Source organism: Amblyomma americanum, chromosome 10 (assembly GCF_052857255.1).
Source record: "Amblyomma americanum isolate KBUSLIRL-KWMA chromosome 10, ASM5285725v1, whole genome shotgun sequence".
In the NCBI taxonomy this organism is placed as follows: Eukaryota; Metazoa; Arthropoda; class Arachnida; order Ixodida; family Ixodidae; genus Amblyomma; species Amblyomma americanum.
The window spans coordinates 107,846,661-107,868,414 of NC_135506.1; the positions used below are offsets into that span (position 1 = coordinate 107,846,661).

At 47.7% G+C, this 21,754-nt stretch overlaps 1 protein-coding gene across 3 annotated transcripts in view; it reads right to left on the minus strand.

The window, feature by feature from the left end:
• The window catches only part of LOC144107173 (uncharacterized), a 31,751-nt gene extending 15,319 nt beyond the window's left edge, over positions 1-16,432 (minus strand). The window contains exons 1-3 of one of the 3 annotated variants that reach the window (XM_077640168.1): positions 12,992-13,065; positions 6,267-6,449; positions 1,619-1,786 (exon numbers count right to left, since the gene is read on the minus strand). In XM_077640168.1, coding sequence (XP_077496294.1) covers positions 1,619-1,786; positions 6,267-6,409 — 311 coding nt within the window. In that variant the 5' untranslated portion in view covers positions 6,410-6,449; positions 12,992-13,065. Of the gene's footprint in view, positions 1-1,618; positions 1,787-6,266; positions 6,450-12,991; positions 13,272-16,311 lie in introns of those variants that run through there. The other 2 variants (XM_077640169.1, XM_077640170.1) reach the window with 2 other exon arrangements.
• Between the last annotated feature and the right edge of the window lie 5,322 nt (positions 16,433-21,754).

Below are 21,754 nucleotides of genomic sequence, written 5' to 3' on the forward strand. Positions count from 1 at the left end.
TTGGCCACGGTTCCGGCCCAGGACACCCAGGCATATAGAATGCACGAGGCAGACTGCGTTGTCCCGAGCACAAAGTAAGAAAACGGAAAAGCATTAGCAGACTGCGTTGTCCCGAGCACAAAGTAAGAAAACGGAAAAGCATTAAACTAAACGCGAGCTGAACCAATGCGAAATGTTCCCGAACTTGCGAGGCTTTCCAGAAGTGCGAGCTCCACAAGGTACTCTTCTACAGACGTAGGAGAAAGTCATGAGTCACGTGTCATGGAAGAGGACGAAGAAAATTCATAACAGGTAGAAAAGAGAATGAAGGGACGTGTATAATTCCAGGTGGGAAAGAAGTATGGTATGATGCGGTATGACGTGCTATGGTATCGTATGGTATCATGCGATATGGTATGGATAACAGAAGCCAGAGTGGAGAGTTCCGGTTTAATGTAAGCTGCCGGGGGCTCTGCAGTGGGAGGGTGTTCCAACCGGACCCCGAGGTAACCATAGCCGACTGCGTGGAGTAAGGGCCGGATTTGCACAGGCCCTGCTGCTTTATGCTGCGTAGCCTTGGGTTACTGCGTTCTATTTGGAGGAAACACAAGGATCTTTCCAAGGTCGGCTACTACGTGTATTCAGAAGACTCCCAAACAGGATGTCACAGAAGGCTCGGCATCCTAAGAATTACAAAGAAAAATACACCTATGGGCTGAACTTCCTGCTTAGAACTCGCGAATTTTGACCTCGGAATTCACGACGTACAAATCTGCAAAATACTTCTTGATCTCAAGGCGCCTGCACCGGCGTGCTTTCAAGGCAGCTGACAGCCGACTGCCACGAGATGAGAGAGAAAAAATGAATTCAAATTCCATTTTAATCTTTGGAACTCGAAACACTGGTGCCACCGTTAAATGCGGAGGTTGTTTGCAGCTCTTGCTGTGCAACATAGCTGCAGTGGCGCCCGCGATACGTACTCTAATCCCACCGCATTGCTATTCCAATGTACAGTACTCACGGATTGAAATAGGACATTCGGAGCGCTAGCCTTGCAGTGCCACGCAGGCATGTGGTAAACCACAGGCCGGCTGATTGGCTACTGGAAGGAACAATTCTGCTTTGTAGATGTTCTCCCTCTCACGCCATACCACAATGCACCACCTTGGTTCCATGAGCGTCTACGGGCGGCGCTCCATGAAGCGACGGCCACGCGCTCCGAATGTCCTATTTCAATCCGTGAGTACTGTACATAATCGTTCTGCTAACAGCTCTGAAAGTCTGCTATAATTTATTGCCGGCTTTGCCAAGTTCCAGCAACTAGGCACTTTCGACTCGCTACAAATTTAAAATCTCATTTTCATCTCAGAGCGAGCTGCAGCAACGGGATCAAACCCGTAACATTAGATTGTCTCTATTTCTGTGGTACAGTCTCAAGGCTAATATCCGAAGCTGGAGAGAAACAGACGAAGGCGTCGAATTATGCAAGATTCGAATACACAGGTTATCAACAACGCTAAACCTTAAGTTTCCGTTAATCACGTTAGCATTAACGGGATTTCACTTTAATGTCAACGGCTGCGATTTAGTGGCGCAGAGCAAAGGCAGGCATTGCGCCGAAACTTGATCCCATGCCTACCGGTAATCCTCAGTGTGGCGGCTGAACGTAATAGTCCGGTTATCACCACGTCCACCTGCTTTCTCGCTGCGGTCGTTGAAGGTGCAGTCGCTAGTTTTCCAGTCTTGACGTGCTTCAGTCGCGGGAGGCAGTGGAAACGCAAGTCTCTCCTTAAGGAACGAGACAACGCTGCAAATAAAAGAGAAAGTCTCGTATAGTTGGTTAAAGAAAATGGCGGCGTGTGCAACGAGCCTTCAGATCATTCGCCCGAAATTATTCGCTCGGAAAATAACGTTCGGTCGGCGCGGAGGTCGCTTTGCCCACACGAGCCATGGGTCATAAGGATTTAATGGTTCTGTTTCGATTTGGTTTTATTTCTGACCATTCGTCAAAGGCTGAAACAACGCTATGAACCCGGCATAAAATTCCTGGCAACGCGCTCCTTTGAGATTTACAAGTCACAATAATGATTCAGAAGAAATTATATCAAAACATGTAATTGCTTGGCTAGGTTACAAAAGGTAGGCTCTGTCCTGTTCGTGACTAATGTCTCTTCGGTACTCATATTCTTATGCGGCAGTATTAGCGTGCGTTGAACTATCTTCTTAATCTATTTCATGCGCTCTAACGCTCTTCAGTAAAGAGTAATCTGCGGAAAAAATCTGTTTCAGCTTCAGGCAGTGGTCCTTAGAGAGAGAGACAAACAATTTAAATAAAGAAAAGGTTGAGTGGTCGGCCTGCGGCGCGGTGACCGTGGCCTGCTAATTCACACTGGGGAAGGGGGAACGGGACATTTTGGGTGGATAAAAGTTTAACGTTCAGAAATGTTAAATACATTTGCCGTAAACGTTAAAACTCTAAAGGGGACACAGAAGACAAATCCACTGAATTACTGTTTTCAGTATAAAGTGAATCTCTGGCTCTTTCTACGTACGTTAAAGTATGCCAGGCAACAAAGCCCATATTCACAGCTGAGAAAACTGATATTTTAAAGCCAGATTTATTGTCTAAGGGCATCAGTGATGGGGGAAGGTGTGATGAACGATTTAGTAATGATTAAATTAATGAAAAAGGCTAGCTGATTTGATAAAGTCCAGTAGAGAGCGATGGTACGGTCTCTGCGTCCTGGAAATATATGAAGCAGGGTTGCTTGGTGAAAGACCCGCTACCTTCAGGTGCCGGATCGTTGTAGGCTTGAGTGCTTGGCAGTCCCACAGTAAGTGACGAATGTAGGCTTCAATCTCCTCGCGTTTATATATCGGACAACAAGGCCAAGAAAAGAAATAGCGGCCAAATTACAAATTTTGCCGCCATTAGTTTCAAATTCTTGACGTCTACACCGAGAACGACCGGTTCGCGCCGTTTCAAGTGAATGGCGGTGCAGCCTGCCCTGCGGGATCAGCGTTTGAAGTTCGATATCGACCCCTGCATTTTGCTTGCGAAATCGGCCGATGATGGAGACACTCGTATTTGCTTTCTTCTCTTTTCTTCGTTATAAGCGATCTGTTTTCTGTGAGAGTTTTCTCTTTGCTGTTAGAATTCCATAGTCTGTTAATACAAGCACTTTACAAGTGAGCCTTCTTACAGAAAAATTGGGTGAAAAGGAATAATTTCATCTTAAAATGAGGAGGAACACTTGTTTGCTAAGTGGTTTATATGTTTTGCACAAGAATAACGCGTGATTCGCTCAAGCTATGTCCTGACGATATTCAAGCTGAGCCTTATAAGGCGTTTATATGGTATGTGCACTTTAATACAAAGGCTGCTTTCGCTAGAAACCGCATAATCTGCTTTCTACGCATCAAAACGAGAAACAGGCGAAAAGCGCCATCCCGAGAATTTATGTGAAGAAAGCCTTCCCGCTGGGAAGAAGGGGAATGGTATGCATGTGGTTGACACAAAGCGCAGGTGTTTATGCAACCTGTCCCCCCCCCCCCCCCCCCTCCGGGAGCACCCAGTCCCTTCCGGGGGAGGGTGTGCTTTGTCGGCGCACTCCCAAGTATTTGCAATGCCGCGGCGAGGGCGCCCTCGCTGCCAATTGTGAACTGCTGTTCCCTTGCTCGACTTTTGAACATTACCTTGGTTCTCTGGATGTTAAATTTTAGACCCAGCGTTCTGCTCTCCCTGTCTAACTCATTGATCATGATTTGCAGTTCACCTCCTGAGTGACTCAGCAAGGCAATGCCATCAGCGAACCAAAGATTATTTAGGTAATCTCCATTTACTTTTATTCCCAACTGTTCCCAATTCATGCCTATGAATACCTCCTGTAAACAGGCGGTGAATAGCAATGGCGAGTTCGTGTCCCCTTGCCGGACGCCCTTCCTTATTAGAATTTATTGCTGACTTTATGGAGGAATATATTTGCTGTGCAGTTGCTATATATATCCTCCAGAATTTTGACATAAGGCTCTTCTACCCCTTGATTACGCAATGCCTGTATGACTGCTGAGGTTTCCACTGAGTCGAATGCTTTCTCGCAATCAATGAAGGCTATATATAGAGGTTGGTTATAGTCTGCGCATTTCTCTATCACCTGACTGATAGTGTGAATATGATCTACTGTGGAATATCCTTTACGAAAGCCTGTGTGATCATTCGCTTGATTAAAGTCTAAGGTAGCCCTGACTCTATTAGCGATTACCTTACTAAATACTTTGTCGACAACGGACAGTAAGCTGATCGGTCTGTAATTTTTCAAGTCCTTGGCGTCTCCCTTCTTATGAATTAGGATAATGTTTGCATTTTTCCAAGCTTCCCATACAGTCGAGGTCATAAGGCATTGCGTATGCAGGGTGGCTAGTTTTTCGAGCAAGATCTCCACTCCGTCCTTCAAGAGAACTGCTGTTACCTGATCCTCCACAGCTGCTTTTCCCCTTTGCATTGCTTCTAAGGCTTTCTTTACTTCCTCTTACGTTACTTTCGAGATGACCCACTGCTGTGGACTACTGTCTTTCTCATTAACACTCTGATTACATTGGCTACTGTACAGGTTAGTGTAGAACCCTTCGGCTACGTTGGCTATCTTATCCATATTGCTAATGACATTGCCCTGCTTGTCTCTCAACGCATACATCTGGTTTTTACCTATGCCTAGTTTCCTCTTCACCGCATTTAGGCTACCTCCGTTCTTTAGAGCGTGCTCTATTTTCTCCATATTAAACTTCCTTATGTCGGTTTCCTTGCGCTTATTTATTAACTTCGATAGCTCTATCCCTTCTATTCTAACGGTAGGGTTAGACTCTCTCATGCTTTGGTGTTTCTTAATCGGATCTTTCATCACCTGAGATAGCTTTTCGGTATTCTGTCGAATTGTCCTACCGCCTAATTATACTGCGCACTCCGTAATGATGGCTGTAAGATTATCGTTCATTGTATGAACATCACGATCGCCTTTCTCAGTTAAAGCCGAATATCTATTCTGCAACGCCTTCCTAAATTCCTGTACTTTCCCTCCTACGGCTAACTTGTTAATGAAGTTTTTCATCACTAGCTTCTTCCGTTCCCTCTTCACGTATAAGCTAATTCGAGACCTTACCATTCTGCGGTTGCTACAGCGCATCTTTCCGAGGACGGCCACATCCTGAACGATGCCAGGTATAGCGCAGAGTATGAAGTCGATTTCTTTTTAAGCCTCAACATTGGGGCTCTTCCCGGTCCATTTCCTCTCTTCTCGTTTGCGAGAGAAAGCATTCATGATCTGTAAATTATTTTTATCGGCGAATTCGACTAATAACTCTCCCCTGATATTACTAGAACCTAGACCATAGTCAACTATCGCGTGGTCGTCAGCCTGCTTCTTGCCCACCTTCGCATTGAAGTCGGCAATCAGTACAGTGTACTGTGATTTTACTTTATTCACTGCCGATTCTACGTCCTCATAGAAACTTTCAACGGTCTGGTCATCACGGCTGGATGCAGGCGCGTAGGCCTGCACCACTTTCAGCTTGTACCTCTTATTCAGCCTAATTGCAATAGCTGCTACCCTCTCGTTAATACTACAGAACTCCTCTATGCTGCCAGCTGTATCTTGATTAATGAGGAATCCAGCACCTGGTTGTTATCTATCCTCTAATCCGCGATAGCACAGTATGTGTCCGTCCTTTAGTACTGTATACGCCTCACCTGTCCTCCTAGCTTCGCTAAGTCCTATCACATCCCATTTAGTTCCCGCTAGCTCCTCGATCAACGCTGCTAGGCTTGCCTCACTAGATAAAGTTCTAACGTAAAACGTTGCCAAGTTCAGATTCCAATGGTGGCCTTTCCGGAGCCAGAATTTCTTAGCACCCTCCGCTGCGTAACAGGTCTGACCGTCACCGCGGTCAGTTGCTCCGCAGCCGCTGGGAACTAAGGGCCGAGGGTTAATTGGTTTGTTCGTAGAAGGTTGGGGCCAAGTACTACACCAGGGTGGCGGAGTCCTGTTCTGTTGAGGGAGTGCGTTATCGGTTCTGGTCACCGAGATCAGGCCGCACCCCAGGCCTCGTTATGCAATTCCATCGACACACGTTTTTTTTTTAAACCCGGTGGAGAATTGTGCGGCACCTGGATTAGAGCCCCGGTCCTCTTGCACGCGAGGCGGCCGCTCTACCTCTACGCCATCGCTGGCTCCTCAGAAAATTTATGTAATTGCAAAAATAATGTGCTCATGAGAAACAGTAAAGACCCCCACCTGGATATCCCTGAAAAGAGGCAGGCTCTTTCACCATTTAACAATCTTGTAGAGACGATGATCGGCCACGTTGCAGAGCTTGCACAACAGGCTTGGGCCCCCGTCTGCTCCCAGGGCGCCAGGGGAATAAGGGCCACCAGCATCAAGTGCTGTGGCTCCAGTAGCAGACGCCTTGTGGCCAAACTGCTCGGACAACATGAAGCACATTTCATACAACACATGAGAGAATACATACAAGTAAGGACCCACATTATACTACAGAAGTCTTACTGGACAATCATTGGGTTTCAGTTAATTAATCACCACACTTGCGACACGCAAAGGTGCCAAGATGACCTCTGTAATTCATATAGTAGAATGGGCGAATTAACCTGTTCCGAAAAACGGCCTCCAAACTAAGAAAGGAGAGCCAATTATTTGCCTTTAATCACATAAAATAATGTTCGACCAATGGCTGCGTTTTTTTCTTTAGAAAGATATGGGAGCCTATTCCAAGGTTAAGAAAAAAAGACCAAAAACAGCTCAACCACACGAAAATGGCCAATGGTTGTGTGCATTCCCCGTGTTGCATAGAACCTGTCTGACTAGTTCAAAGCATCCTAGCAGAGCTGACAAGAGAACAAAAGTCTCAGTGTCAGGTTCCTATGCTACTTCACCAGTATTTGGGTCATTCCATGCCAAATGCAGCAGAGTTTGCGCTCGACCCTCTCTGCTTTTTCACACAAAATCTGTAGCATTTTACTGAACTCTCCAAAGCAATTTCTCTTAATATCCGCTTGGAAAAAATTTTCCTGTCTTGTGATAGTCCTTTCAATTTTGCTAACTAGTGCAAAACAGCCTGTAAAAAATTTAGAAAAATTATCTCCTTTTTCCGCTCAAACGTTTTTTATAAACAATGTATATGATTTTTACTCTCGTATCATGCATGAACAAATTGCCAGTAGGAAGTTTTGTGTTCTTTATTTCGTTTCTTTGAACCCTAAGCGCATAATTTCTTACTTTAAAAACCTCTATGTGGCATTAATGAGGAATATAAAAGCTTTAATCAGCTGCAAAAACATGTACTACTTGGTAATAATGCTTACAATAAAACTGAATAACATTCAATAAACATAATATTCCAAAGTTGCAAAAAAAGTATTAAGGTGCATTGTAGGGCAAGTTGGTGAACGAACATTAGGAAGAAACACAGCGCTAAAGAAACGGGACAGTATGGAATGGGACAAGGTATTTGGCCGGAAATTTCATACAGAGGTGGCCTTAGGAAAAATGCGAACTATGACCACACTAATAGTCCGTTTCAAAGCAAATTCATCCCAGGCGACATCAGGCTGGGCTAGCTGCGTATTAAAGACGCGTTGCCAAAAATAAGCACGCGCTCCATATTGTGGGTGTTCGACAGCGTCCTCCGTCATTTTTTGCATCACAATGTCTGCCTTACGGAAACAACTCCTGATGCACGCTGCAGGCAGTTCTATCCACGCGAACTTATTCCATGGTGGGGAACAGAGTCACCCGGACAGAGACTTCGGCACCTTATCAGTCAATTGCGATCATTGCTCTTAGTATGCACAGGAGTCGGGGCTCCGACAAAACACCTGGAGCATGTGAATTACGCCAATGTCAAGAGGCACGTCTGGCTCGTCGTGTTTGTTGGCAGAAAAATGTGGTTGGCACAGTCAGAAAAGGTAGCACATGGTGCGCACCGACGGTTGTCGAGAACGAACGGGATACTCAAATTTTTTTTACAAGCCACTCGGCAAACAAGTCGCAAATTTATGTTTAGTGGCGTACTCATTGATTAAACTCTCATGCATTGCCCAGTCGTCGCACGAGTATGTAGATTTTAAAGCACTGCAGCCTTGCTACTCTCCGCAAAGACACATGGTGTCCGCTGGTCACTCTCTTCCATGCTCAGCCATTCAAGGACGGTAACTCAAAGCTTACTGCACTTTTCATCACCCTCTTTGAAACCATGCGTTTTCGATGGCCGCATCTTAAGAAAAGCATTGTTGGCGCTCCATACAGACCGTAATTTATTCTTTTATTTTTGCTTTCCGGGGGTTGCGCTCTTTCTTTAGAAATAGGGCAGGTGTTGTCATGCGGACTTTGAGGTGCTCGTCGCTCTGTGCTCCAAAGAGAAACTGAGGTTTTCTACTTCAGGACCGAGTTCACAGTGCCTCCTCAATCGCTGTAGCTGAGTTGAGCAGCCACACTTGTTCACTGTATCTGAGATGCAACGCCATTGCCCTAATACATGATTTGATAGTAGGTCTGCCTTTGTTCGTAATAAACGAGTGTTCGTTATAACTCCAGCAGTTATAAGTGGGCTCGACTGCATTCGCGCACCCCTACATAAAATGCAAGCTGTGCTTTAGATATCTTAAATAATCTCAATTTTGTACCGGTTGTATCCTTGCTCGTTTACGCAGTGTGGCAACATTGTAAGAAGTGCCGATGCCATCATATGCCTGGGAAACACTTGGTAGCCAGGTTGCCATCACAGCATAGGTGCTTCTTGCTAACTGTCCATATTTTCTCTGATTTTTTGAATACATAATTTTAAATCACTTTATCCAGAAATACGTTCGGTGACCATTTGTTTTAACTGAAACTACTTTATTTGTTATCCACAAGCGACAGTGACGACACCTGCAGATTGCCTGAAGTATTGTGCGGCAGTCAGGGTCCCACTAGCATTTCCTGCTCATTGCGTGCGCGTCCTGTAATCGATAGTAGACTTCTGGTAACTGTTGTCAAAACTGTTGGCCCGCACGTGATTGACAGTCACACTCCATGCCACATCTTAGCTCTCCTGGAAGCAACGACGAGTGAATAGGATCTGCCACTGGAAGAGGTAGCTATTTTTGTTGTGTCTGACAATGCTCCAAATTTCCGCGCAGCTCTCCGGGACTTTCAGTGCAGTGTTCGGGCCATACATTGCAGTTGGTCATCAAGTATGCCAATGAAGAAACTGCAGGAGTACCAGCCATTCTTAAAAAAGGCCGTGCAATAGTAGGCTCTTACAAGCACAGTGCCCAAGCTGCAGCAAGACTAAAGGACTGGCAGCAGCGGATGGAGCTACCCCTCCTGGAGCTCGTCCAGAATGTAGACACGAGGCGGAATAGCGAGCATGACATGCTATCACGTCTCCTTCAGCTTAAAGAAGCAGTCTGCCTTGAACACGCTACGTCGGAGACAGTGGTATCCAACCTGACACCACAGGAATGGAAAACAGTGGCTGGACTGGTCAAGGTCCTTGAGCCAATTGCATCAGAACAAAAGACATGAGTGGGCAGAAATACGGAACGCACATAGTGCTGAACGACTGTACTGCAGCGGATGAAGACAAGTCACTGTTCGCAAAAAAATACAAAAAACTGTGAAGGCAAGATCTCCTAACCACAATGAGCAAAAAGAGTACATCATGGCAACGGCATGCGGCCCATGATTCAAAAACAACTTCTGTACTGAAGCTTTACAAGAAACAAGGCTTCTGGAACGATAAGCTGAGCTGCAGAGCTCGCCAATCCCACCACCCACTGACTGTGCGGAGCCCTCAACATCTACACCACAAAAGCAGTGCAGTGCCAGCATATGGGACAATATTGACAAACTTGCAATGTCATCTGGGAAGAGATACAACCGTGAACCAGGCAACATTGATGAACTTCAGCGGCATCTTCGAGAGCCAGTTTGCAGCAAGGATGAAGACCCTTTTACGTACTGGAGGAAAACAGGCAAGCAGAAATTTTAAGGTCAGCTGTACAGAATGGCCAGAAATACCTGGCAATATCAGCAACGCAAGTTCCAAGTGAAAAACTGTTTTGTACAGCTGGCAACATTGCCACGTCCAGGCAAGAAAACCTGTTGCCGGACCACGTGCAGCAGCGGCTTTTTTTTGCATGAGAACTTATAAATTACAAGCACTTCAGCACATGTTTGAGTAAATTTGTTACTATTCGATATTCGATTCAAGAGGTACTATTCGGTATTCGCACACCTCTACACTTGTTCTGTAATGGCTTTACCGGAAAGAAACATGTAACTATTGGAATCATTCTCTAACCATGCAGGGATAAGGCCCAAGACTACAACCCTTGTGACTACACTGGAGGAGTCTTGTTCTTTGTTTGTTATGCCTTTTACGCTTTACATTTTAATATGCAAACCTCGGTCGAGAAATACTAGTTTTGTCAATCTGTATACTTGTCGTTTTTTTTCAATCTACAAAGCTCAGCCAGTGGTTTGTTCATTGCAATGTTATCATCAACATCGTCACCAGTAGCAATAAAACTGTATGCTGTTTCTACTATTTCATTCATTAAGAAAAATCTCTACGCTGGTGAAATTTGACTGACATTTTTTGGAACATTGACCTACTAATAATCTATGCTGACTTAATATTTGGGTTTCTAGTCCCTTTAAAGTTTTTATGTGATGCCAACAGTGTTGGGAGTGTGGACCATTTTAATTGACTCAATGAAACCAATTCAAAGAAAGGTTATGTTCTGGTTCACATTGAATAGGTGAATGGTTTAAGTTGTCAGCTGCTATTGATGCCCGATTCATGGGAAAAATGTCAGTACGTGAGGGACCCAGCTGGCATTGGCTAATGGTGTGGTGGAGAGTCTGGCCATCAATGAGTTTTATACTCCACCCATGCAGCTCTAGCAGCTGTGGTCCTGTATGTTCTGTCGGAGACAAAAGTGCCCAGAGAACGCAAGATCTAGCTGAAATGCAGTGCTATATCACCTGCCAGTTAACCACTTCCCTATAGAGAGGTGCGGTCGTATGAAAGCATCCATGGAGAGGTGTTCTATTTTTTCGGTTCGATGGAAGAAGTGCTGCTGTTGAAATAAAGAGAGTGAAATGTTGCTGATCTAAATTGTGTTGTCAACACCCTATCAGAATAGCGGCATACGGCAGGAGAGTATCCACTTTGATGATTCAGTTGTTGGGGTCGTTTCCTAACTAGGGTCCAAAAAAAGTAGAGCAGATGCTTTTATATGGACCCCTCAGTACTAATAACATCATGTGTGGGATCGATTCAACAGGTGCTTGGACGTCCTGGGAACTTTTGCTTAGATTAGAACCCCGCGCCGCTCCATTGCTGCCGCGGTTTTCGGCTCCGTCGCCGCCACGGCGTAGAGGAGGCCGGCTGTGAGAATATGCCCGAACGCGGTGTGATGTCATACCAAACGGCGGCGGCGACGAGCCGCGCGGTGTGCCGTCATGCCAGATGGCGAGCGCGCGAAGGACAGTAACCGTCTCACATATTTCGGTGGACATTTGAACCGCGCCCTAAAGAAAGGGATAAAGGAGGGAGTGTAAGGAGAAAGGCATAACTGAAAATTGAAAGTTGCATTCTGAGGAAAGACACGGCGCTGCGCAGCGGCGGAACACTTGTGGCTCGGTGCAATTAGTGGCGCATGTGCAATATTGACTAGGTAGCGAGAGAGAGAGAAATATCTGCGGTGAGGCGCGCGCTGTGACTTTATGTGCCTCGTTGGAGCACGGCCACGTCAAAATCGCAAGTTCGGGGCCAGTGAAGCTTTCGCTTTAAAATAAAAAGACGCCCGTGCGCTGTGCGGTGTCGGTGCAAATTAAAGAGCTCCAGGTGGTCGTATGTCGTATTTCGAGATATATCCGGAGCGCTCCGCTACGACGCCTCTTTCGGTACACATGGCCCATCAAGGACACAGTAGTGGTGGTCCCCGGAATAGTTTTAACTAGCACCGAATCCTTAACGGCACCTAGAAGACTTATAACCAGAAATGTTCGTCTTAAAAGCTCAAAAATAGTAACTGCTGACTAAAAAACCCAGTTGGCAGTCGCAAGTCGACTGGGGAACAGTGCAGCTTGGCACTGAGACATGGTTTAAAAGGGTCCCTGTCAGAATCTACAACGCTGCTCGGCTAGGTTGCAGTGTGCAAGCATTTGCAAAAGGCAGAAATGAGAGTGCACAGCAAGACTGAAGACGTTGGTCGAGCAAGCCTGAGCAACGACATAGTAGCTCGCAACTCAAGAACGAAGCGACGTATCTCCATGAAAGGAGGCCCTCTAAGCCCACTGTATTGATGTCGTGGTTAATGCGGTTAATCCTTGCTTAGTCTCCTTGCAGCTACCAGCCGCCTTGAGATGCCACGCTTGAATGTGCAAGGAGATTAAAACCACAACGTGACAGGCGGTCGATGCTGTTGGCTGGAGGGCCTCCATTTGCCCGTTGAGGGCATTTGCCGTTTCTGTCTTCAACTGTATAAAACTGTACCTGGAAGTGACCATTGAGTCTGCTTCCACGGCGCCGCGTCACAAAAGATAAACTCTGTTCGAATAACGATCAGCACCCACTTCGATGTTCACAGACTAGTCTACAAGTAGCATTGCCATAGTTCCTACCAGTTTGTAACCTTTCCGTAAGGGTACACAGTAGCTGCGGAATACAATCTAATAACGTTGATGTGGTAACTTATCCTTAACCAGACCTTTCATTCCTGAGAGAGCTTGCCGGTATTCTGTGCAGCCATCCTATCGTCTGGTTCTGCTGCGAACTACGTAACACTAGCTGTACTGTGAGGTTAACGTTTGCTTCAACAATAGCGAAACGAGCGCTTAGAGGTCTGTCGGTTACTAGAGAATTCTTGCTGCACCTAACCTGTGAGGTGATTCCACAAGTTCCCTTAAACATGCACCTTATCTCACCCAAGTCTGCCAATTCAACTTACCTGTTGAAGGGGCCATGCCTGCTTCTTCCGGCTTAGGAGGTGTGCGCCTGCGGCTGACTCCATCTGCTTTCACGTCACGGCTTGGCGACCAGGCAACCATTTCGATTCTGCAGTCGGACCTGCTTTCACATCATGGCTTGGCGACAGGGTAACCCTCCGCGATTCTGCAGTGAGACCGGCTTTCTTGCTAAGGCTTGGCGTATTGGTGCCGCCTTGGGTGCAACGATTGCAATCAAGTTGGACGCGGTGTAAGCGCGTTTCTTCCAGCCAAGGAATCCGCCTGAAAACGAAGACGCGGTGGAGATCACCCTGAGACCTACGATTTTTGGACGCTATCATCTTTGCATGGCGGAACAAAAAAAAACTGCTGTCGAACGCCACTTTAGATTATTTAGGAGTCTATTTGCACAAAGGCGACCAAACTGTGACCCCGTTCTACAAAGACGCGAGGCCGACTCATGGCGTTCTTTTGGTGCTCCCGACTGTTGAAATTGCGCAGAAGCACGGTACACACACGCTCAAAGCTAGTATTATAAGCTCTGACCTCCGCTCATGAGCGTGTGTGTTGCGGCACTGTGATCGACTGGGAACTTTCCAACACAGATCCTTTGCAACATTCTCTCAAGGAAGGCGCAGCGCACAGTCAAACATGTCCTGCGCACTTTGCATCCAGGGCCTAAGTTCTAAGGGTTGGTGGACGCGCCATTCCTTAACCAGAACCATTAATCGGAACGATAACCATTAATCGCAAGTGTTTCACAACGGCGCTTAGCTGAACGCACTAATCACCGAGCCACAGGGGGGGGGGGTGCAATTAATCCGAAACATTTCATTACGCCGCCCAAGTCGCATCTCTTTTTCACTGCCAACATTCTTTCTCCCTCGATGAAGTGTGCACTGAGAAGTCACACTATTACTGCGGCTTTGCTCTCCTGAAGAGAGAAATTATGATCTACGACATAGCACGCGGCTGTTAAAGAGTTTATTGATATTGCATGGAGATGTTGTGGTACCAGACCTGCTACAATTTCTTCAAAATAATCGCTGTGCGGGGACAGCCTTAAGGCGATAAACGTGCTTCTTAAAATATATAAACGAGTGGATGGGCAGAACGAAAATCAACACTCATCATCATATTCAATGGCTACCAAGCAGCAGAGAACCTGTCCCATGTGTCTTCACTCCCACAGGCAGACCAGTACTGAATAAGCAGACGCGGCACACTGCACAGATCCTGTTACTTATGGCTCGAACTCACCTCTGCGCCGCTCTCATTTTTTAGCCGAGAAGCGTGGTATTTTTAGTGATGCTGAAGCTGCCCACCCGGAAGAATTGTTACTGTACTGCGAGGTACGCGATGTAACCATGCTAGTGAACTGGTGTCCTCAACTTAGAGTAGTCAGCGTCTCGATTTGACAGCGAGTCCTCTCATACGGTCAATGCGCATGGCGCGTCTCGCCCCTCTTGGCTGCAGGCTATTCCGCAGGCCACGCGGCACAATTTCTTGGAAGGAAACGTTTAGACGCGACCGAGCAATGCGAAACGCTCTGCGGCACTACGTGCGCACCCTTAATATGGACGGCCGGCACGCCTCAAAGCCCGCGACGCGTAGTACTCAGGACACGCCTAGGTGATCAGTGTTTACGGCGCTCGGCTACTGACACGGTGTACCCAGGTTCGAACCCGACCACAGCGGCCGCGTTTCGATGGAGGCGAAACGCAAAGGCTCCTGTGCGCTGCGCGATGTCAGTGCACATTAAAGATCCCCAGGTGGTCGAACTTATTTCGGAGCCCTCTACTACGGCACCTCTTCCTTTCTTCTCTAGTCCCTCCTTTATTCCTTACCTTACGGCGCGGTTCAGGTGTCCGCCGATATGTGAGACAGACACTGCGGCAATTCTTTTCCCCAAAAACCAATTTTCATTTTCATGGGGACACCTACGCATTTCTTACATGTAAATGCGGAAACAAGTGTAACTGGCTCCCTGGGTCAATGGACAACTCAGTCGCGCTGTGAGCGGGCGGTCGCGTGCGTCTACAAATTGAGGCAGTTATGAGCCTTTCCTTTTCTCGAAACCAGCTTAATTGCATACGACTCTATTTTGAGGAAAGGAAAGACACCTAACTGGCTCCCCGGGTGGGTGGACACCTCATTAGTGAGAGAGTGGACACCTCATTAGCGCTTTAATCTACGTGGTGGTGAGGGCGCCGGGACTCCATGGCTGCAGGAGGGGCGACGATGCCATGTGCGTGTCCCGATCCGGCCACATGTTTCTGATGACGGGTGGGGGTTGCTCACATGAGTCAAGTCTACTCTCGCAATGCAAAGTGCGCCGGCGTACTAAAACAACAAGCCTCGAGATGACTAACTTCTCTTCAAAGAGCATTTAGAGAAGAAACGGGCACCTCGTGCCACATGATATAATAATAATAATAATAATTGGTTTTGGGGGAAAGGAAATGCGTAGTATCTGTCTCATGTCGTTGGACACCTGAACCGCGCCGTAAGGAAAGGGATAAAGGAGGGAGTGAAAGAAGAAAGGAAGAAGAGGTGCCGTAGTGGAGGGCTCCGGAATAATTTCGACCAACTGGGGATCTTTAACGTGCACTGACATCGCACAGCACACGGGCGCCTTAGCGTGTTTCCTCCATAAAAACGCAGCCGCCGCGGTCGGGTTCGAACCCGGGAACTCCGGATCAGTAGTCGAGCGCCCTAACCACTGAGCCACCGCGGCGGTGGTGCCACATGACGCCACATTTCATTTTTCTTCAATTATTCAATTAGGCAGCAGCAGAAAGAAGAGAAAAATTTGTAATAATTAAATTCGGCATATGATTAAATGAAATGGCGCAGTATCTCTCACGCCTTGGTGGACAACTGAACAGCGCTGTAAGCCAAGGAATCAATGATAGAGTGAAAGAAGAAGGGAAGAAAATGGTGCCATGTAGGGCTCCGGAATAATTTCGACTATCTGGGGATCTTTTACGCGCGCTGACATTGCAAAGCACACTGACGCCCTTTTGCGTTTCGCCTCCCCGAAAGCTGTTCGGCTCTATGATTCCGCTCCAGAGGGTGCCCGGAGACTGAGTCCGGGTTCCCTGTATGAGCCCTCAAAGTTTGTCTTACTACACTGTAGATTTTGCAGACAGTAGTCCACTACAATAACTGCGTCTAGCAAAGCTCGACTAGGTTTTGCAACCAGGCTGCAAACTCTACAGTGGAGCCATGCTACAGGCAGTTCTTGCTGTGCTCTACAGAAAGCCTCTCATGGCTTTACAAAGCTTTCAATTATCTCACATAACAGCACAATCGAACTTACGGAGTCAAGCGTGATGGCCGCCACTTTCGATGGAACGGTGGCACCTGCTTTCACGCTACGGCCGGACGCCGTATAGTTTCGCCTTTGATGCTCTGGACAGGTCGGTTCTCGACGCCGAGGAAACACGTCTCTTCTCGAAGAAAGACGCAGCCTGCAGCGAGGAGACACGCCGCAATGATCACGCCGGAATCTGCGTTGACGAAGTATCTTTCCACCGTGCAATTAAAAGAGAGCTAAGCTCCAATAAGCACGCCAATGAGCGAAGGCAGTTTTAGCTTTGGTTTAGCCATATATAGCGCTGCATTCTGGCGTGGTGGACACCTTCTGGTTTCGCATTCCTCCAATCGCCGCCTGTCACCCTCTCTCTCCTCCCTATCCTTCCTCTCATAATCGTGGAGAGGACCATGTCCTTCTCTTTGGTACTTGCTACGGTTCGCAGATGGCAATAAATTTTAAATAAAATATATAATCCCATGATTGGGCTGACCTGTTCACCAAGTAGTTATGACCATATGGCAGGCGCTGCAGGTTCAAGATAAAATGCAGGGCTATATCGCTGCACCAAACCAATAACATACTTCTCTAAAAAGTGCTTCGCTCCGATGAAGCCTACTGATGCAGTAAGGAATGCAGTGTAAACATCGTCCGCAAGACTGTCGAGGAGCTAAAACAAGGAGCAACTGAGCATGTTAACGTTGTTTAGCCAGCTGCAAAGCTGAACAGAATTCCCTATTTAAAGCAGGCGCTACCGCCTGCCCACAGCTTCTACCATCCACCTTCTTGAATCCCAACTAAGCACATCAGTTCACCCATCGCAGTGCCCCACGAGGCGAAAAATATACGGCAGTTCTATGCGCACCCCAAATCATTACACACAGGCATGTTCCAAACCACGAGTGAGTGAGTAAAAGCTTCATTGGTCGAAAGAGTAGAGCGTTGGTTAGGGGTCTCGGGCGGTATAGTCCCATTCCACGGCCTTGATTTGAGTATCTCGGGCATCGCTGGCCTTTGCTGAAAGCCACGCGTCAAATAAGGGAGCAGTCATGAGAGCGGGGGGTGGAAGATGTGCTGTGGAGGATGCGCTCTACAGTCCCGTGTTATGTGGTCCAGTGGCTTTTTAGCCGTAGAACCGACAGTTCGAGCTAAACATTTCAGCAAATAAAATTGAAAATTGGTTTTTGGGGAAACGAAATGACGCTGTATCTGTCTCATAAATCGTTGGACATCTGAACCGCGCAGTAAGGGAAGGGATAAAGGAGGGAGTAAAAGAAGATAAGAAGAAAGACGTGCCGAAGTGGAGGGCTTCGGAATAATTTCGACCACCTGGGGATCTTTAACATGCACTGACATCACACTGCACATAGGCGCCTTAACGTTTTGCCTCCATAAAAACAGCGACCGTGGTCGGGTTGGAACCTGGGAACTCCGGATCAGTTGCCGAGCGCCCTAACCATTGAGCCACCGCGGCTGGTCGGGACAAAGAGAAGGATGAAATAGGTGCCGTAATGGAGGGTTCCGGAATAATTTCGACCGCCTGGGGATCTTTAACGTGCACTGACAATGGACAGCGCACGGTTTCGCTTCCATCGAAACCCGGCCGCCGTGGTCTGCTTCGAACCTGATTATTGGTTTTGAGAAATGGAAGGCGCAGTAAATGTCCGACTTCCCAGTGGATACGTCATCCGCGCCGTGAGGGAAGGGTAGAAAGTGGGAGAGAAAAATACAGAGAGAAATAAGAGACATTTTGCGAATTTTGAAAAGCATATGGAGCAGTAGCTGGTTTTCTTCTTGGTAGACACCTCCACAGCGCTGTCAACGAAAAAAGGGAGGTGGGAGCGGAAGAAGAATTTTAGCTGCGACTTTACTGCTGAACCTGGTTAGAGAGCGAAATCTGTGGTGTATCGGGCAAGTAGACGCGGCTTGGCGTCTGTTACCTTGAGTGCGCTCCGCACACTGGATAGGCAGCGTGTTCGCCCTGCCACACTGGTAGGTGGAAGTTAAATTAAAGGTGTACTGCGAGAGTCTCGTCACCCAATGAACGCTGCGGCCAATTCGTGCAGTGCCGCCTGTATGCTACAACGTTGTCAGCGCTAATGCATGAAGCCTACATCTCTCTCACCACCGCCAGGTACATCAAAGCGCGTTTGAGACGTCCACCGACCCAAGGAGCAAGATATACGCCCTTTCTTTCCTCAAAATCATAGGAGTCTAGAACGTTGCCGACGCCCACGAACACAACGAACGCCGACGGCCTATAGAAACATACGCGCGCTCGGTTTCGGCGGCGGCGGGTAGTGACGTCATAGCTGCCAAGTGGTTCAAGGTGGGTTCGATGTCAAACCCGCGTACGCGGCTAAAAACCTACGGATGGGGTGTTACAGCTTTCATTGAAGAAAAAAAGAGGTGTAATAGATGAAGGCTCCGGGATAATTTCGACCACCTGGAGATCTTTAACATGCATTGGCATCGCACAGCACACGAGAGCCTTTTGCGTTTCACCTGAGCCGAAACGCGGCTGTCGCGGTCGTGTTCGAAACGGGATACTCTGGCTCAGTAGCGGAGGGCGCTAACTATTCGGCCACAGCGACGGGCGAGCAGCAAACCACATCCTATGCCGTTTACAACTAACCAATTTACATGCCCGTGTACTTTTCTTTTCGTTAATCCAGTGGCAAAGTGCAGTATGGTTGGAAGCCCTTGACTACTCTATTGTGAAGACTTGCATTTCCCTGTAAAACCCTTTTGTGCAAAATTTTATTCCAGCTGCTGAGTTCTTCCTGCTAAGAAATCTTGCCCCCAAAAGGGGGACACTTATTCGCTGATTACATGGGACAAAGCGATAACATAGTCGCCCGCCCTAGACACCCGCTCCCATTGGCACCAATGCATGTGCTAATTGAAGGCTCGAGGCCCGACCAATGGCTAGCGTAACTTCCGACTAGCAGTTCAGCGCTCGACCTCACGCATATTGAAACGCTATCAGCAAAGCACTAGTGCGACAGTTTGGGGGACGCCTCGTCACAGAGTGTGGGCCACACAACGACGCCGGGATATCGCCTCCACGTGCTCACGCCCTGAGGGTTCCCTTCACGTCGAATAGGAAAGCTTCGCCACCGGCCTCAACGTCTCGGGGACCAAATCACTGTAAGCGTTTGTTCAAATTTCTTGAAAAACCTCCTTCGTGTAGAAAAGGAACGCTTCGTCGCTGGCCTCAACGTCTCGTGGTCGAAATTACTGTGAGCGTTGGTTCATATTTCATAAAAAGCCCTTCACTTCGAAAAAAAAAACGCTTCGCCTCTGGTCTCAGCGTTTCGCGGACCAAATCTGTAATCCCTGGTTCAGATTTCATGAAAAGTCTCGTTCACGTTGAAAAGGAACGCTTCGCCGCCGGCCTCAACGTTTCGCGGTCCATATTAGTTTAGGCGCTGGTTCAAATTTCATGAAAAGTCCTTCACGTCGAAAGAAACGCTTCGCTTCCAGCCTCAACGCCTCGCGGAAAAAATCACTGTAACCGTTGGTTCAAATTTCATTGAAATACGATTCTGATGTGGCCTGTGCGCTACCACGGCCGCCGTAGTGATGTGCTTTTACGCGAGAGCGTATACAGCTCGTTTGGTCGAAATGCCCTCGGCATAGTAGTTAGAACCCCGTGTCGGAAATAATCGAGGGCTGCGTGGAAAAAAATCGTATCATGGTAATTTATTGTTCTAGTGAGTGATGACTGCTGTGTGATAGGTGATGGCGAGTTGATGAAATTGTAATAAAGAAATGAAAAAAAATGCGAAAAAGAGGTGTTCAAAAGTAAAATCGCTGAGAATTAAAAGCAACTACTTGATGTTGCTAATTAAGGAAATTTAGAGCGAGTCATTGATAAAATATATGAAACAATTGAAAGAATGAAAAATGAGTTCAAAGGTATGCTCAGAATGGTAAGCATAAGAGAGCGTTGTTGAAATTGTAAGCCTAACCCACTATGTACGCTATCGCGTCGTACCCTTAAGGCTGTTCATCGCATGCGCTTATAAAGCGTTGCTCACGAGATTTTCGAACCAGAAAGCTCCACTTTTCGCATGCAAAGCTGACGGCCGAATGAGGCTTAGATTTCACCTCTAAATTGAGGCTCCCCATAGAAAAGGTGCATGGCGGGTTCACTTTGTGCACGCCCGAATAACTCCACGAACGCCGACTGAAACAGTTATCAAGCTGTTTGTGAGCGTTCGTGGTGCGCTTGAGGAGTCCACCGACAAAGCGAACGCGCTGCGCACCGCAGGGATCGCTAGAAGGAGCCGGGCGCCTCCAAAGCTCAGTCGAAGACTTGCCCCGGTTCTGGCTCCATGTCTTCGGCGGTGCACTGGAGGCGCAGGGCTCCTTCTGGCGATCCTTACGACCGAGAGCGTCACGAAGCAGCGTTGGCTAGAGATAAATCGCGAAAGCTGGCTCGCCGGATTCGAGGTTCGTTTCCGGGAGCCTGACTCATGCGCCGAACGCCGAAAATACAAAGCCACAGTGGCGGGTACTCACCTCGGGAAGCTTGTTAACGACGTATTCTTCGGCAGGAACACTAACACTGACGCCGTCTGTTCCGTAGATAAATCCCTGTGATCTCACGTTTGCAAGTCATGTGCACTGAGGTCGAACTCTTCCAGAAACTAACGAAGTGCGGCCAACGTCAACCTGGCACAGCGAATTCTCTTTGCAATCCACGTGGCAGCCTTTCATTGGCGGAGACAGTCTAGTGTTGAAGAATCACGGCACAGGAGGCAGCAGCACGTGCTCTAAGGTCCCGCACGCGCACTCTCCAACGCCACCTGTATGGCGTCTCAGCATTAGACGCCGACATGCAACATGGAGATGTTCGAATGTGTTGAAAAAAATTTTTAAACACATTCTAACATCTCCATGTGTGATGGCTCGATGGCTGAATGGTTGGGCGCTCAGCTAGAGAGCGGGAATACCCGCGTACGAACGCGGCCGCGGCAGCCGCATTTCTATGCAGATGAAAAATTAACAAAAACTGAAAATGGATATTGGTTTTTGGGGAAAGGAAATGGCGCAGTATCTGTCTCACATATCGGCGGACACCTGAACCGCGCCGTAAGAGAAGGTTTTTTATGGGTTTATAGGGGTTTAACGTCCCAAAGCGACTCAGGCTATGAGGGACGCCGTAGTGAAGGGCCCCGGAGATTTCGACCACCTGGGGTTCTTTAGCGTGCACTGACATCGCACAGTACACGGGCCTCTAGAATTTCGCCTTCATCGAAATTCAACCGCCGCGGCCGGGATCGAACCCGCGTATTTCGGGCCGGCAGGCGAGCGCCATAACCACTCAGCCACCGCGGCGCCTGAATATAAGAGAAGGGATAAAGGAGGAAGTGAATGAAAAAAGGAAGAGGTGCCGTAGTGGAGGACTCCGATATAATTTAGACCACCTGGGGATCTTTAA